At 35.8% G+C, this 18078-nt stretch overlaps 2 protein-coding genes, 1 long non-coding RNA gene and 1 pseudogene across 4 annotated transcripts; 1 reads left to right on the top strand and 3 right to left on the bottom strand.

The window, feature by feature from the left end:
- Positions 1-504: 504 nt before the first annotated feature.
- On the bottom strand, positions 505-2105 carry LOC142537242 (uncharacterized). Its single transcript, XM_075642792.1, has 3 exons — positions 1892-2105; positions 1028-1102; positions 505-775 (listed from the first exon to the last, which is right to left on the bottom strand). The coding sequence occupies exons 1-3, from the start codon at positions 2054-2056 to the stop codon at positions 605-607; spliced, it is 411 nt and encodes a 136-aa protein (XP_075498907.1). The 5' UTR covers positions 2057-2105; the 3' UTR covers positions 505-604.
- A 5489-nt stretch (positions 2106-7594) lies between these two features.
- On the top strand, positions 7595-12600 carry LOC142524056 (long chain acyl-CoA synthetase 1-like). 2 transcript variants are annotated; one of them, XM_075627791.1, is made up of 20 exons: positions 7595-7765; positions 7938-8107; positions 8207-8270; positions 8406-8495; positions 8927-8983; positions 9070-9118; positions 9328-9404; positions 9511-9550; positions 9630-9724; positions 9831-9998; positions 10119-10229; positions 10352-10439; positions 10529-10595; positions 10716-10791; positions 10982-11099; positions 11194-11439; positions 11519-11658; positions 11769-11954; positions 12045-12167; positions 12252-12600. In XM_075627791.1, exons 2-20 carry the CDS (start codon positions 7962-7964, stop codon positions 12294-12296), a joined length of 1986 nt encoding a protein of 661 aa, XP_075483906.1. In that variant the 5' UTR covers positions 7595-7765; positions 7938-7961; the 3' UTR covers positions 12297-12600. The 2 variants fall into 2 exon arrangements, with proteins under 2 accessions (XP_075483906.1, XP_075483914.1); XM_075627799.1 differs by having other exon boundaries at positions 7643-7663.
- On the bottom strand, positions 12517-13693 carry LOC142524070 (uncharacterized). The gene is made up of 2 exons (XR_012814822.1): positions 12776-13693; positions 12517-12654 (listed from the first exon to the last, which is right to left on the bottom strand). It is a non-coding gene; the product is annotated as an uncharacterized LOC142524070 (long non-coding RNA).
- Positions 13694-14347: 654 nt separating this feature from the next.
- Positions 14348-17545, bottom strand: LOC142524048 (stachyose synthase-like; annotated as a pseudogene).
- Between the last annotated feature and the right edge of the window lie 533 nt (positions 17546-18078).

Below are 18078 nucleotides of genomic sequence, written 5' to 3'. Positions count from 1 at the left end.
TGGCGTAGCTTTCAAATCATTGTGTCTTGCAAAATCATTGAAAAATTTGAGATCATGACAAAAAAAAGAACATTTATTGATAAATTTAATGAATTAAATATTGATTATTACAAGCATGGAGCGAGTGGTAGGGTATATATATATTATGAATTGAACAAGCTCCTAGTGGTGCGAATCATTTGGATCAATTCTTGTCATGTTACTGCAAGCATTATTGAAGAACTTTGATTATCTTGCAAAATTTTATACTTCACTATAAATTATATGTCACCGCTAATAAAAAAGATTATCCTTTTTCTCGTTTCAAACTTAGGATCTTTGCAAGTACTCGTCGGCATATTATCTTTGTTACACAAGTAATGGGGTCTTGGAGCCTTACCCTTCCTGTTAGACTAAGGGATCCTTGACGAGTAAGGAGGGTTCTTGTAAGTCATTCGTCACTAAAAATTATGATCTGTTGTTAGCATCGGAGATTCGTTCGAGGTCGGTAAGCCAGAACGGGACTGGGGGCAAACGAGCAACTTGATATTAATACAGATGATGGATCCAAATTCAAAGTCTGAATCACCCAATAAAATAAATGGATACAAATATACATATATGATTAAATGCTGAAGCTGCTGCATTTAAATTTGTCATCACATAGCGTCAGCTTCTCAGCTTTCAACACAGCATCAAGTGACAAAGGACAGAAACTCCGTGATGGACCGTAGAAATGAGGAAACCAAATACTTGACTCGTCGTCCACGGCTTCATAAATCAAGCCGCTCCCAAGCTGCATCCGCCGATTTATATTTGTTTATATGCCAAAATATGCAGACAAAATATAATGAGATGTATCCATACATATATACATGCACATATCCACACACATATGTAAATGCTGTCTGGGTGGTGGCCGAATACTATCTCTGCAAGACTGCCACAAAACTACAAAGCATCTCGTGCATTGGCAAATCTTCAGATGATATAGCAAACACAAATGCTCATGATGCTAAAATTATTCGTGTGTTTATAGTAATGCTACCTTCTTTACATCAATCTGAAGTAGGTACAGATCCTCCTTCACGTTCGAGAAAAAGTTCTGTAAAGTCGATTGCACCTGCAAGTCAAAATTGTAATATGCTTTGAAGCTTTTCAAAGGACTCCGACTGAAACCCAGATATAGCTACAAAGACACACAAGTGACCAGCCAGATCACCTAAACTACATAATAGAGCATGAAGGAAAGGCCAATGTCCACATTGTCAGTGATATTCCCAAAATCGCACACCAGAGAGCAGAAAAGATAAGGATATATTATACTAAATTAATTGTTTGATAACCAAAAGATCATGAAGCAACCCGAGTACAGAAACTTTGCCACAAGAATGCTTTTTCTCTTAAGGTGCATTTGTCAAATCCATCCAACTTGTTTGGCCATTTTGATATCCATGGAATTGAAATTTCTCGCTTTATATTTTTAACTTGTTCATTAGCTATAGCGTAATGGATTTCAAAAGTTTCTTCATTCCATTCGAGAGAATGTCCTGGCACTCCGCACTAGATCCCCTCAAGCATGATAAAACTAAAATCTTTTGATGCCCAAAGGGATGTAAACCGTATAGATTTAAAGATTAGTCATTTATTCGGAAATTAAATACTTTAAAAAAAAGAACATTATGGAATAGGAAGGTTTAAAGACAATTTCATTTAATAAAACCATAACAAAGGCGAAATATCATTTTTATTTCCAAATGAAAGGATAAAATCCCACTGACACGCCACAAACACAAAATTTCTCCTTCATATACACAATCAAATAATCGGAATATGGGTTGGGTATTTCCATTTTATCTTGATCAACACGTTGCCTAACTTATTCATGTAGGGAAGGAGAAAATGAAGAAACCTGATGGAGCATGCTCAGGTGAAAACAAGCAGATGATTTGTCTATATTTCCGCCGTAGGTGCAACCAGTTCTCCGGAGCTCCTCCCACTCCTCGGCGGTGCTGATTCTGTACACAAATTCCTCCTCATTCCCAATTCCCTCTTTAGCTGTAGAATTGGCAGCCATTGTTGTGTAATCCCTATCTCAGACCATAAATGAGAGTTGTTTTTCAAATGGGATTGTAATTTGGGCCTCTTAAAAAGCCCATTGGGCCTGTTTTTGTCATATATCTAGTAATAATTTAAAAAATTATTTTAAAATTACATAAGATACATAGATGATTATGGTAAAAATAAAAATAAAACACTGGGATGATTAATACAAAAATCCCTATGGAAATCAGAAATTTAGTTTTATAGGTTGGTATAATTTGTTTTTAGTCCTCCAATTTTATAAAATACTTTTTTCATTTTCTAATAATTTTAATATGTTTTCTGTCATATTTAATGTAACGCTGGATATTTTTGTCTTACTGATAATTGATGTTATTACATTAGATATCTAGATGTTACATCGGCATTATAATTTAAAAACTATAATTACAAAATATTTAAAATTACTAGGAGATGTTTATGCTATTAAACTATGAGAGACAGTGATGTTACACATATTTGCTTTAACTTTTTTGTACATTTAAGCTGTGAATGGGTTCATTTGGCTATGTATCAATATTTTTTGTGTACTTGTTTATGTATCATTTGAATTCAGAGCATGTCTCTTATGAGATAGTTCGCATGTCTATATTTACGAGACAGACCGACCCGATTCATAACTTTTTTTAAAAAAATAATATTTTTTCATGATTTAGTTGGTGTAGATATCCATTTCATAAAATTAATTCGTGAGACGGTCTCACAACAGTTTATATTTTGAATTTGATGGGCGAAAACTAATAGATAACTAGATTAAAAAAAAAAAAGAAAGTCAACAAGCAATTGGAATATTATCGATCCATTCATATTAATCATTAGGTGGAATAATATAGGGTTACGTACTTACATGTTAATTATCTTAATTTGAAGATTACACACTGTATAAGGTGCTCTTGCTATTTATTAAGTGCCAAAAATTTGAACAACTAGGTACTTACTAAAAAAAGGAATTTTCACAAATATAATACTAAAATGATATTATTTTACATAATAAATAATAATTATTACGATTCAATATAAATCTCTTGAATTTTAAATTGATTTTATGATAAGCTACTGAATATTAGAAAATTTAAATTAGTTACTCTAAAATTTACGATATAGTATATGTTACTCATTTGCTTGATTAATATAACTCTTCACGTATAGTTTATGTACACGTACATGGTGCAAAATGCATGCATGTCATGGTTCTACATTTTTATTTCCTCGGATGGCATATTTAACAGAGAGAATTCACAAATATAATTTTTTGCAAAATAAAAAGACACTCATCAAAATAAAAATTCACAACTTCTAGCACAATAATAAAAACAAAAACAAATTATAACTTCCCAAGCCAAAGGCTGATGGATCAATTTTATTTGTATGAGCTTATATGTGAATAATTATGCGTTATGGATTGTTTATTAAGTTAAGCCCAAAACAAAGTGATCAAGTAAGGTTTCAGGTTATTGGGTTTTAATGTATCTAATAGGTTGCGGGCCTTTAATGTGTAGAAACATAAATGTAATTTCTATTTTTATGATGGACTAAAACATGAATATCAGAAGATAATGACAAACATTATCTATATATATGGTCATAGTCCCCAGATCTCACGCTATCACTTTCACTATTCTCCCCCCATTAAAAAAATAGTTCTAAGAGAAACTATAGGATTTTCTCAAAGGAAGAGCGCGTAGATCTGGAAGATCAAAACAGTTCTAAAGAATTCAGGATTATGGCTTCCGTTTAAGTTTTTAGTCAAATTCTTAATAATTTAACATATGGATTCTACGATTTATGGGTTTTCTCCCACAAAGGCAGCATATTTGCTTGGATTTTTTTTTTTTACTGCACATTTGGCTGACTTCAACTTTTTCTTGATGACAAGTACATTATATCTCCCCAACAGGCACCACCCAAAGGTAGCCCACAGGAAGACAGCCTCGTTAGTAGCACGACATGTTTCATGTAAATTGGTCGACACAAGTTTTTGGTTCTCGCGTTGGTCAAAATTGAAGTTTTTAGAATGATAAATTGCTTTGTTTTGGATATTGCACTAGAGAACTGCTATATATACACAGAAAGGGAAAATATAAGTTTAAGAAAATTGTAATATCGTAGGGCTATAGTGACAATACTCTTCCGATCCACTTGCTAGCATTTACTCCATTCACCCACTAATAATAAGACATTTTTATTGCCAATTGATGGCGATTGATTGGTTACCTGCAAGCCTTGGACAGAGGCTGTGTGGACAATGTGACCAACCAACCTTGATTTTCACCGATTTCAGTCGAACTAGTCCATGAAATCGGCAATTTTTTCAATGTAGATCGGACCTTTGATTTGCGTCGACCAATTACGTCAATCCAAAAACAATTCCTCCTTGACTTTATAAATAGAAGAAAAATAACATCAATCTCTATGTTTTTTTTGTAGTTTATTGAACTTTTTATGATGTTTGTTTGTGTCAAGGATTTAGGGTTGCGGTTGGTTGAGGGTAGCTGCTACATTTAAAACAACCGGTGGAAAAGTATTTGAAGGTTGAAAAGTATTTCAAGGATGTCATTAATATACATATACACTTCTAATTTATCTAATTTTACCAAGTATAACTATGTACAACTCAATTTTGTGAGATGAATATCAAATCTGACTAAACTCGTTAAAAATATTATTTTTCATCCCAGATATGAACCGGGTCGACTCCTTACACAAATGTAAATTCGTGAAACGGTACCTATCTCGATTGAAAACATAAGAAAAGAAAACTTATCAAGACCCTTAAATGATAGATATACACCGTTTTTTTATATATATAAATGACAGATACACTGTTTTTTCATATATGTTTAATTCAAATGACATTTTTTTAACCATATAAGCAAAACTTTAATATACTTTATCACTATTAATTGAAACTTTTGTTTTCACCATTAAAATTATGATAGGAGTCGTAGGACTTTAATTAAGTTAGCTTTGGAAATCATTGATGGTAGGATGAAAGCTATTGTGCAACGAAATCAAGGGATGCCATTAAAAATAGGTTGTCGAAACAAAATAATACATCTATTAGTCAGAGAGAAAAAATGAAATCTACCCTTCTTTCATAATAACAAGTTATTTTAAAAATATATTATATCTTCTGCTAAATTATTGAATATTTTATTATCCGACTTGGCGATAGCTTGACTCCGTCATTTACAGAACTACATCAGCACTGTGTAAAATGACTAAAATAAGTAGTATAAAACGTAGAATTAAGATTAAAATTTGACAATATAGTGTATCAAAATCGCAATGAAGCAAACTGATTAGAAAACGTATCTCGTAATTAATTTTTAAAAAATGGAAAGAGGTGGAACTTGAAAACATTTACAATTGATACATCAAAACTAGTTTTTCTATGATTTTCACATATTCTTAACATTTGGAACGTGAAGTTTACAAATGACTCAATTATGGACAGAACGGGTGACCCAACTATGAGCAGTCCAACACATAACGGTGGAACCTGAGCTCTGATACATGTTAAGATTGGAACTTGGACCTAACTCAACTCCAAAAGCTAGCTCAAGGAGGGAGGATTGTCCAAGACCATATATATCACTCATAGCTATTTTATCTAACCGATACGAGACAACTAACATTATAGAGTAATAAATGAATTTCCTTTTGTACATGTTAAGGCATTGAATGAACATGCGTCAAATATAATATTTGAATTAACACAAGACCGTTAAAAATTTGACAACTTGGGATTATTTAGATTAATACATTTCCAAATTAAATGAAAAAGATGACAACACACATAGGAACTCATTTACATTTTTTTTGTTAATAAATTAGTTAATAATAATTATAAGTATTTATAACTTGCTCAATAATTTTTCAATGTACAAGAATTGTAGAAAATATTCATATATCAACAATAATTTTGTTAAGTATTTATAACTAGAACTAATTAATCAATGTTTATTTTCCAGAAATATCTTCTTAATTTGTTCAGTGGTCGACTACACTGAATTAATAATAATAATAATAATAACAACAACAACAACAATAATAATAATAAGGTTCATTTAATTGGAATAATGAGATTTAATAAAATTATATAAATATATAATATCGTCATTATTGAAATATTTGAGTTAACGTTGTAGCCACACAACGTACCAACTCTTTCTGCCATGCCGCGGGAATTTTTTCCAAATAAAGTAAACAATTTCAAATAAAAATCGAATTTCAATGAAATATATTTTATTTATTTTTATTCTTTAATACAATTGAGAGAAAAATACAAAAAAGTACATAATTATATGTTGGCAGGTCGTATGTATGGTAAATAGAAGAGAAAAAAATTTGCGTGAGATGGTCTCATGGGTCGTATTTTGTGAGACAGATATCTTATTTGGGTCATCCATGAAAAAGTATTATTTTTTATGTTAAGAATATTACTTTTTATTGTGACTATCGGTAACGTTGATCCATCTCACAAATAGAGATTCGTGATACCGTTTTAAAAAAGAAATATATTGAATGGAAGATGGTTGGGCGTTGACGGTGGGCTCTGCATTAATTAATTACCCGACTTTTCATAAGTTTGGTTTCAACTCCCACTCCTAATAGTAATAGCACGGGTATTTCAACAACTCACATTAATAGTTACCACCAAACCAATTAAATATATATATATATATATATATATATAATTTTGATATGTTTTCTAACTACGAGGTCCATTACCACTCATATATTGGATATATATGATATGAATATGATTTATTACATTCAATAGATTGATGTGTACAGAGTTGAGTACGATAGAAGAACATTATATAGAATTACATATATAGACACACACATACACACATACTCCATCTCAATTAATTATGTTTCTTTTCTTTTTTCGGTTATCCCAAATATATCATCTAGTTTCTATATTTAATATTATTTTCTTGTTTTTAGCTCAATTTTGAAAAAAGTAAAATATTTTTTTGAATGCATTTAACTAAATGCACAATAAGATTTGACAAAAACTTGTGTGAGACGGTCTTACGGATCGTATTTTGTGAGACGGATATCTTATTTGGGTCATCCATGAAAAAATATTATTTTTCGTGCTAAGAGTAATACTTTTTATTATGAATATCGCTAAGGGTTGTTACGTCTCACAGATAAAGATTCGTGAGAATGTTCACAAGATACCTACTCATAGAATTTTTGTTTATAAACTTTACTTTTCCAACGAATTTTCAATATGTGTGAAACAAATTTATATATTTGGACTGATGAAATATCTATAGAGATATATATATGTATCTGAAGTCCCATGAACACATAACGATATTGTTTATGCTGGACCGAGGTTTATTTTTTCACATAATATACAATAAAGAATACATGAGTTTCAAATGATTTTTATATAAAATAGATTTTATATTAAATTACATGATTATAAAAGTTAGGTGGTATCTATTTCCATTTCCCAATTGGCACGTATTATGCTACCTTGCACATTCAACCGTTTATTAAAGGATACATTGCCAATTGCCACTCTTCCGTCGTAGTCATCTTCATCTTCTTTATCTAAGTACTCCTCATCTGCTACACTTGCATGATAGTATCTAAGCCGACATCCATTGCATTTTTCTCGATCGTAGACTGAATTCATTGGCCATTCTTTTGCAATTCAGTAAGTCGATGTATAATTCTTTATGCTCGTTTTGTACTGTATATTTTAAAAGAAATTCAGAGAGAACTGGTCATATATACATATATCCACATATGTAGTGTTGGGTCAATCGTGACTTTTGCTTTCCTACATTGAATAATACTTTATGGCTGTGAGTCTTGTTCTTTCTTAGGATTCTGCTGATTTCAGCGGGGGAATGGAGAAGTTCGGTGTCAAGGTGGAAGAAGGAAGGGAAGGCCGAGATGGAAAGCCATCGGTTGGTCCCGTGTATCGTAATCTACTCGCGGAGCATGCGTTTCCGCCGATTAATCCTGAGTTATCCACCGCTTGGCAAATTTTCAGGTCACTTGCTACGAAAAATGCGCCTATTATGTGTTATTTGTTTAAACCGAAGTCTTGCGAGTCTGTCGACTGACAAGTCAAATGTGTTTTTATGCGCAGAACTTCATTTGAAAAGTACTCTGGCAATAGAATGCTGGGATGGCGTGAGTTGGTCGACGGGAAGGTGCCACGCTTTTTACTGCTGTTATCCTGTGTGATGGATCATGTTCCTGCTTTTGCATGTCAGAGTTGTGAGTAAATCTGGTGTTGAAAAGTGTTTGCTTTCTGATTATATTTTATGGGATTTCATATTCTTCAGTGGGGCCCTTACAAGTGGAAGACATACAAGGAAGCGTACCAGGAAACTCTGCTTGTTGGTTCGGCATTGCGAGCGCATGGCATTGAACCTGTAAGAGACTGCATTCCCTTCACTCTTGCATGCAAGCATTTTGGTTTTTTGTATTGCTATTCATCAAAATATCATTAGCCATCCATCCTACAAGCTTTAGGGGAATTCGCTACCGATTTTCATCGAATTTGGTTGTCCCAAAATCTCGAGTTCAGGAGAGATTTATGCTAGAATATGCCCACACCCAACATATATGCGTAAGTCGGAGGTCAATAAATATATGTCCAGCTAGTGTCCGATAATGAAATGTGATACGTTAATCATTAGACAACAAAAACCAGCTTGATAGATGCACTTTTAATCTGTAGGTTTTTTTGAACCTTTGACAATCATGCTCTATACGATGTTGAAACCGGTTGTCGCAAGAACTCGAACTCATAGAAGACGTCTCGATCAATAGGCTTAAACTTTAACAATTTACTCTGTCACAGGGAGCTCGAGTTGGAATTTATGGCGCAAATTGTCCTCAGTGGATTGTGGCAATGGAGGTCAGTTCATTAGACTAGCCTGTTTATCTCAATCTTGTTCCCCTTTAATTCGCGTTCTTAAACTTGGGTTGTGTTCTCTTGTTCAGGCCTGCAATGCTCACAGTTTAATTTGTGTTCCTCTCTACGACACTCTTGGTACGATATTCGTCAGCCTTAGTCTATTACTGACACTGTTCTATATCTAGGATAGTTGGCTGCAAATTGTTTCTCGATTGTAATCTGATGTGTGGATTTTCATAGCTAGAAAAAGAACAATATTCGGGAGTATGATTTGGTTCTTATTAACATATGCGGGCGAGTTTATGACGTTTGAGGCTTCAATAATGTCATTTTCCATTGTGCAGGGGCTGGAGCTGTGAACTACATAATAGATCATGCTGAGCTTGATATCGTTTTCGTTCAAGATAAGAAAGTGAAACAAGTGAGCCTAGCAAAACTCTGTATTGGTTTATGGATTTGGTTGAACCTTAGGATTAATCAATCCACTTGATTGTTTTCATGAATTAAACAATTCCCTAATATTGCAGCTAATGAGCCCTGAATGCACCAGTGCTCAAAGGATAAAATGTAAGCATGAATCAATATGAATTAATCAGTCAGTAGTTTCCGAAAAGATCTTTGATGTAAAAAATTCTTTTGGTTGCAGTTATTGTGTGCTTCTCTTCATTGACAGAGGGACAGCGGGACGAAGCAGCCGCTATCGGCATCAAACCTTACTCTTGGACCGAATTTCTTGCTGTGGTATGATAAACCAGTCCAGTGGTCCTTTTACGTTTTTGAATTGCACAGAGTTCACCCTTTTTTACCCGTTCTTTCATGTTTTTGAATTATGTGCATTTCATATCAGGGAAGAGAAAAGCCATCGGGAATTTTTTCACCAAAGCCATCTGATGCATGCACGATTATGTATACAAGTGGAACCAGCGGCGATCCAAAAGGTGTAATTTTGACCCATGAAAACATTATAACATGCATTAGCGGGGTCGAAAAATTCATGGAGCAATTCGAAGACAAGGTAACCGCGCATTTCCATCCATTTGCCGCCTTTTAGTTCGGGCCTATCATATTTTTTCTGGTTGGTCCTTGTTTAGTATTTCTATGTTTTCACATGTTTATGATTTGGGAGCCTCAATAGATGACAGTGGACGATGTGTACATATCTTTCCTACCCCTTGCTCACATTCTCGATCGCATGATTGAAGAATTCTTTTTCTACAAGGGTGCTTCGGTCGGATACTATCATGGGGTAAGCTGCTAAAATGTTTGTTTTTTGCGTCTTTTCTGAACTTCAGAGTTCACTCAGATGAGGATATGGTGTTCATTTATGTATCATATTTGATAATCTTATTTCCATTGAGTGTACTGAAGGAAATCAACGAAATAAGGGACGATTTGGTGGAGTTGAAACCGACATTTTTGGCAGGAGTACCTCGAGTTTTTGAAAGAGTGCATGAAGGCATGAAAATTTTGATGTTTTTTTATCATATTTGCTAGCGCCAATTCGCTGTCATTGTTTACACTCTCATTTGGTTTATCTTTCTTCAGGGGTCCTCAAAGCTGTTGAAGAACTCAACCCTAGGAGGAGGAGGATTTTCAGCTGGCTTTACAAATAGTAAAAACCTGTCCATTCGTTAGCCTTTTGTCTTCAAAATTGTTTCTTTGATAGTATATGCTTGCTACTCGTATTGAAGCAAAAACTGATGCTAAAAATGAATCTTTTCCTATGATACAGCAAACTTTTTTGGATGAATCGCGGGTACAAACAAAAAGATGCATCACCACTGGCTGATCTACTTGCTTTTGGAAAGGTTTTCTTACTTCTCCAGTTTTATGTTAAGCTTCAATGTCTATCTTGATCATATCTGTTATCCCATTTTCCACTATCATTGGTGCGTCTGATTGCATTGGATCCGATCTAGAGTTTCTTAGATTTTACACTCATGCAGAGTCCTAGAAGTAAAGAGAGAAAAAGTGACTTGTTTTCTTTCTCATTTGTAGGTCAAAAACAGGTTAGGTGGAAGGATCCGTCTCATAGTGTCCGGGGGTGCGCCATTGAGCACCGAGATAGAAGAATTCCTACGGGTCACATCCTGTGCTTTTGTGGTACAAGGATATGGTAAATAAATATATTTATCTTAGTCAAACTAAGAACAAAAATAGAGTCTATAGAATCTCAAAGTTGTACGTGGTCTGTTAATTTCGGTGGGCAGGGTTGACTGAGAGTTGTGGATTGGCAACGCTGGGTTTTCCAGATGAGATGTGCATGATTGGAACAGTTGGCTCTTCTTTCATGTATACCGAAATCCGTCTGGAGGAAGTTCCAGAGATGGGCTATGATCCACTTGCGAATCCTTCTCGTGGTGAAATATGCATCAAAGGGAAATCAGCGTTTGCAGGATACTACAAGAACCCAGAGTTGACTCAGGAAGTAGTCCAAGACGGATGGTTCCATACGGGTTCGTTTTCGAGTCATCATTTCCCATATCCATTAGGTCATTGCTTCTTGACTAAATTGTTGCATGAATCTGCCCTCAGGTGACATCGGAGAGATGTTACCCAATGGGATCATTAGAATTATCGACAGGAAGAAGAACCTAATCAAGCTCTCTCAGGGAGAGTATGTTGCAGTTGAATATCTTGAAAAAGTTTATGGTATCACCCCGATTGTGGAAGATGTAAGCAAGCAAGCATCATTCAACTTAATCTCTCTCTCTCTCTCTTTTTTTTTTCCTTTTTTTTTTCAAATAACTATATTATAATCTTCAGTTCCAACTGTGTATTTTAGATATGGGTGTACGGGGATAGCTTCAAGTCGAAGCTAGTCGCAGTAGTTGTTCCAAACGAAGACAACACCATGAAATGGGGAAAGCAGAATGGCCATAAAGAATCCACCTTTCTGGAGCTATGCTCTTTAAACCAGCTCAAAGATCACATCATCCTTGAGCTCAAATCTACAGCCGACAGAAATAAGGTCACTTTCTTCACATTCTTTAAAAGCAAACTAAGGCAGAGTACTGACATAATATCATTTAATGGGATTGTTTCAAATTTGCTTGGACAGCTGAGAGGTTTCGAGTACATCAAAGATATAATCGTGGAACCTGAGCTATTTGAATTGTCTGAAAAAGAATTGGTGACAGCAACATTGAAGAAGAGACGAGACAGAATGCTTAAGAATTACAAGGTAAATAACATGATGCTATTTTAACTTGCTGTGTTATGACTTATGAGTTAACGACTTCATTATTCAACCATCGATGGCACGCAGGAGGAAATTGATGGGCTCTATCGAGTGCTGAACAGAGCTAAGTAGTAGGTAAGGATTTGCATCTGCACAGTATCGCATTTCCCTGCCCAGCACGGTATATCCAGTCTTCTTGGATGCTTGCTGCATTATTCTCTCTTAATGCTTTCAATATATACGATGCTGTCAGTGGGAATTCAGAACAATTCCCTCAGTAAAAAATATATCTTGTTACCATTCAGACAGTTGTTTGCCCCCTTGGCTGCTCGAATATCAACCAACTTGAGTTTGAAATTATCAAATTTGAAACAAACTTGAATATGTTCAAACATACTTTTGAATTTAATTCCACACGTATAATTTTGCTCGATAACTTGCAAGATCTAGCATAGATTTTGCGTCATCGCTCTTAATGATGTTAATTTTTCTTGATATCTATTTATTCGCAAACCTATATTTAAAGTATGCGAAAAAATTGTAGAAAAGTTATTAAAACAATTCTAAAATGAGAACTAAAGAAGTTATAGCTCTTTCGGGTCAACATGTACATGTTCTCCACGGGCTCATTTGCTGGATCTTCCCCTTGAACATTTATATATCAATATTTAGACAATTGTGAAGGGCATTTTCACAGTAAATGATCAGAGTCATTAAAAAATTTAAATAAAGATCCACATCCAACACATTCTGTTGATTTTAATGACAACCAAATAACTGATTATGCAAATATGACAATCCTTCCCATTCCAGAAGTTCATAACACGATAATATGTTGGCTTAGAATGGGCAGTCCTCTCATTAGTCACAGTGAATTGTTATTCTGGTGCCACAATAAAATCCGAAGGGTATGAATATAGCAAATCTAAGAACTTTCCTCACAGAAAATCATAATATAAAAGGGTTCTAAAGCACATGTAATCACCACCTACCTCATGACTGAGGTGCCACAGATTCCTATCTCTACTGTAGATGGATTTCTTTGTCACTGGAACAGGGACATTATGCCTTACAGCATATTCGATTGCGTCTTCTCTTCCCTTCATTCGTGAAGGGAGAAACTTCAATAGGAATCAAACTGTCTACAGAAATTCTAAAGTATGTCGGGTCATTTCCCTTTCCAGTACATCCACGAGAAACAGCATCAGCTCCAACTTCTTTGGCCACATCAACCATGGCCTGCATTTTCAATGCATTAATACAAACAAGTAGAAAATAAAACAACACAATACTAACGAAGCCCAAAGATAAATCTTTTTTCATGAAAATAGTGTACCTGAGAAGAGGCATTAGCAAACAAATGTTAAAATATTAAGCGTTCATCACATTTCGTCCAGTTAATAACCATGCAAAAGGAAATGAGGATGTTTGAACTCAAGGATATATATAACTTTATCCAATAACAAAAAGAGATGGAATAAAAGAGACGAAAACGTAAAGTCATTCTTTCAAAAAAAGCTAGTGAAAGCCCGTTTTTCCTTGCATTTAATTTTACTAGCATGATGCACGTGCGTTGCACGTAATATCAATTATACTACAAAAATTTTAAAAAAATGATTTTCTAAAAAACAATTTGAATCATTTTATTATTTATCTGTGCTTAATTTCTTATCATATTAGACGATTTATAAGAACTTATATAACTTACTTTCAAAATTATTTCTCAAGCTAAAATTCAAGCAGTTGATTTTATGTTATATAATAAATTGTAATGAACATAATATATAGAACAAAATGATCTGAAAGAATTTTTTTAAAATCTTGAATCTTGCGTACCAATGAAATTGATGACAAGATGGTCGTTGGAGATGCATCAAGAATTCCCAGACAATAGGGGAGGCGCTGGGGAGTGTTGTCTTTAATTTCTAGGCAGCTAGTCAGGCGTTGGGCACCTTTGTTGGTCACATAGCGCTCCAGATTTTGTATGAGCGTTTGCCCAGACGCCTGAAAAGTGACACCTAGTCGTCAAGGTTTATGTTTCATGAAAAGGGGTGTGTGTGATCTTTTTTCGAGTTTTCTACAACCATATCAATCCATTGGTGTCTTTTGATGATTTAAATCACTTTCGAACAAAGAGACGCCCCCATACAAACATCATTAAAAAAAACTTTTTCAGATTCTCAAAATTCATACTCATAATAACAACGGAATCATAAACAGCACACAAAAACTAGAATCCTGCTACTTTATATTGGCTGACAAGCACTTTTATTAGTACATGCATCATCATATATTTGATCACAATCATATTCAGAATACTAAACATACATTAGAAATGCCACCACATTCTTCATTCCAAGAAATGTGCACTCCCAGCTTGCCATTTTCCGACCACTCGTATCCAACCTCGATTCCGTTCACGTACGCTTTCTTGGGAGAAACACTGGAGTAGGCCCATCAATCGCCACCGCCCTTGACTTCAATCTTAGCTATCACTCCATCATACAGCAGGCCTAGAATGGTCCCTCCGCTGTTAAACATGCTGGTCAGTCCAATAGGTGCAAACTTAGCGCCCTGAACAAGTTTCTTGATCGGCACGAAGCTGAATAATTCGAACGTCGAGGGCTGAAGGGGTGATTGGAATTGCGTCAGAATCACGGCTTTCTAAGAATAGTTTCTCTGCCTCGCAAAGATAGACTACATATTCATCGGCTTTTGCCATTTCAGTAGTTTCGGCCTTTTGATCCCATTCGATGTCTGTTACACGGACTGAACCAGAAACTGGCTTGTAACATTGAGGGTATCCTTTGATCCTCTGTTCCTTGGGGTGCCATCCAGCACCTTGGCAGTTGAAAGCACCAATCACCCCTCCATACTGTCAAATTACACCAATCGAATATTCTAAAATTTCTGAACTTGTAATAAGAATGAGAATTGTTGCAATACGTAAATTAAAGTTCTTGATCACCTTGTTAAGGTTCCATATTTTGAGAACGGATTTGCTGTCAAAAAGAGGGTTCTTGAAGAGGCAGTCTCTTGTTGGTAGAGCAAAATGGATGCACTTAGGAATAGTGCCGTCGGGGAATACGAGTTATTGAGCAGCTTGAAATTATGACCACCCAAAGAATCACTAACATAAACAGGCCCGCCACAAATAGCCCTTGAGCCAGCATGAAATTTTGCACAAACATGGTCGGATTGAAACATGTCCCAGTCTGGTTGTATAAATTGACCCATCCACATGCTGTTGAAGGCACAGTGGATCATATGAACTCCTTGTAGCCAAAACACTCCATTAGGATCACCATTAGGATCTTCAAACCAAAAGTCATCCCCTATCAAAACACAGAGTATATCACAGAGAAAATCAGTGTCTCTGATCAATTCTTTATTGGATAATAGAAATTCTTTTGTTTTGTTTTACCAACTCTTCCTATTGATATCTGTTCGGTCCCGAGGAAAAAGAAGTCGTTGCAATGCTGCATGCTGGAAATGAGTCCAGTCCCATTGAAGTTCTTGGCTAGTGATTTTGACAGTCCCTTGTAATAAGCCTTGGCAATCTCAACTCTTCCTCCGTATTCTTCAGATACATATTCTAGACACTATTTCAAAAAAGTATGTTAGTTTAACAGTTGACATGCCTAAAAATACATGTACGTACAAGTACGAGTGATAATTTTAGCAATACTAGAATTTGCTTACATGTATGACATCCACTTTCACTCCCGTGATTCCAACTTTCGAAAGGTAAGAATGCATGGAATCATAGAAATCATAGGCTTGATTAGGATGCACAAACCCAAGAGAGCCCTCGATAATTTTCACCACTGCGAGGTCAGACATGGTTCCATCGAGCCCTGGAGACAGTTTACAAGACGCAACCTTGGAGTTCAGATGAGTTGCCCCTGACCTCACCCCACCCCAGGCGCCGCACAGTGCATGCCAAACATATATATCATCCAATCCTTTGAATTTTGTTCTCAAATCTCTAGTAAATGCTTTCATTCCGATATTTTCAGACTTGCAGGAGCAACTTGAACTGTTTTTACTCAAATCCTTGCCTCCTTCATCTCCCCCTATAATCATTTTGTCCAATTCTTTCTTCAGTTTCTCAATCTCAACTTCAAATTGAGATAGATCAGTTAATCCTGATTGAGCGGCTTTCTTCTGGGATTTTTCAACCACTTCTATCTCAATAGCCTTAGCGATCAGCTTCTTCGGTTTCATAGGATCAAATGAAGTACCATTAGGCCCCAAGAGTGAACCACCCTTATACCTCCTGAATTTTTCACATTCATCAAGCCTGTGAAGCCTGGCAGTCATTTGAGTTCCCAAAAGCACGAAACTTTTTGCGTCCTCATGCACATCGTCTGTATCATCATTGATGCTTTGCCAGCCATCGTCAATAATTAAGAACCTCGGGGTTAGCCCTCCCTCTGCGAATTCGTTGACTCCATACCAAGCTCCAGCAGGCTCCACTGTCAAGTAAAATGCATCCCAGGTACACCAACCAAATTTATTCACAAGGGGTGGTGGTGATTTCTCTTCAATAAGCTTGAACGTGTTAAGGTGAACTCTAATGACAGTGTAGGCCTCTTTCATTAAATTGTAAGGGTTGTCGGACACGTGAATATAGGCGATCGCATCGAAAGACGACGACTTGGCAGTAGTGGAACCACTCTCCGCACAGATCATCACATGGCCATCAGTTCCAGGAAAAAAGGCCGACCTGAATTTCCATTCAATTATTGGAATCACAACGGCATAAGATTTTATTTCCGGGACGTCTAGCATGATCCATTGTGTTTCCATTTGTACGTCGGAACCCGATTTTCCAACCCACTGAGTGGACCACCAAGTCTTGAACCTGAAAATGCTAACGAAGTCCCTCTCTGTGAATCTCCCCAAGGAATTCATCACACGATCCGTAGGTTCATCGAGACTGAATCCCAGGAATCCACCCTTGTGATAAAAGGATTCGGCCCGGTGGATGAGGTTAAAGGGAGCATCTGAGGATCGGCAAACTGAAGGCAAAGACTTGAAAGTAACATTGCCTGGAACCTGAGTGAGTAATGGAACATTTCTGACCGATAGCTTCCCATCATGGAGTTCAAAGTAGTAGTCTTGTTTGGTGGAATTAAGGACTTCGCAATTCGAGTTGACGGTATCATTTGGCGGCGCCATTGAAGCAAAAGTGAGCAGAGGAGGAATAAAGATAATGAATTGGACAAGAAAATTATAGAGAAATTATGAAGCGTAGAGTTGAAGTAGAAAAAATTTATGCATGAACGATGGCTTCAGAGCTAAGCAATTAAAAGGAATGGTTGCTTGACAGGTTGCACCTGGGAAATACGAGGTTGAGTCGTATACATGGAGGGAGGGGATAATATTAGTCAAAAGAGTAAAATAAAAGAAAATATTGAATCAAGTGGTAGTCCTTATCAAAAGGTACAGTCACTGACAAATCAAACAATCGGATTTTCGATATATTTGTTTACAGCGGAAGGTGAGAACTGAGAAATAAACGATAATTTAGAAGATAACAGAATCAAACAAAACGCCGCAAACATGAGAGGCTTTGGTGATTGGTGTGGAGTGTGTTGAAGCTTGGGCATAATTTGAGAGGTGTGGTGCTGCCACTTAATTATGCTCTCTTCTCTTTGTTATTGCTTTATGCTACTCCAATATCCAAAACAAGTGATTAGTGGACGTCCATGGAAAATGACTCCGAAAGAATTTGTGTTAAATCTCCCAGCCCAGTTTTTGCTGATTACTAAATTATAAATATGCAGATTTTACAGTCATACCACAAGGTAATGCAATTTTGCTAACTTGAGCATTTTGTTTATTTTTGTTAGTGTGCATGTTGTGCTTTCAATCTTTTTCTTGGTCCACGTGTAAACATTGTAAGAGC

This window comes from Primulina tabacum, chromosome 2 (genome assembly GCF_025594145.1).
Source record: "Primulina tabacum isolate GXHZ01 chromosome 2, ASM2559414v2, whole genome shotgun sequence".
In the NCBI taxonomy this organism is placed as follows: domain Eukaryota; kingdom Viridiplantae; phylum Streptophyta; class Magnoliopsida; order Lamiales; family Gesneriaceae; genus Primulina; species Primulina tabacum.
Note: the sequence above shows the minus strand (reverse complement) of the source record. Positions and strands in the feature narration are given on the sequence as shown.

Bases quoted from the DNA above. Each gene is read 5' to 3' on its own strand.
- LOC142537242 (XM_075642792.1), bottom strand. From the start codon at position 2,056: ATGGCTGCCAATTCTACAGCTAAAGAGGGAATTGGGAATGAGGAGGAA. The intron at 1,103-1,891 runs GTTTCTTCATTT...TTTGACTTGCAG, and splicing joins ACCTGAGCATGCTCCATCAG to GTGCAATCGACTTTACAGAA. The intron at 776-1,027 runs GTAGCATTACTA...CGGCGGATGCAG, and splicing joins TTCAGATTGATGTAAAGAAG to CTTGGGAGCGGCTTGATTTA.
- LOC142524056 (XM_075627791.1), top strand. From the start codon at position 7,962: ATGGAGAAGTTCGGTGTCAAGGTGGAAGAAGGAAGGGAAGGCCGAGAT. The intron at 9,405-9,510 runs GTGAGCCTAGCA...CTAATATTGCAG, and splicing joins AAGATAAGAAAGTGAAACAA to CTAATGAGCCCTGAATGCAC. The intron at 11,440-11,518 runs GTTCGTTTTCGA...ATCTGCCCTCAG, and splicing joins AGACGGATGGTTCCATACGG to GTGACATCGGAGAGATGTTA.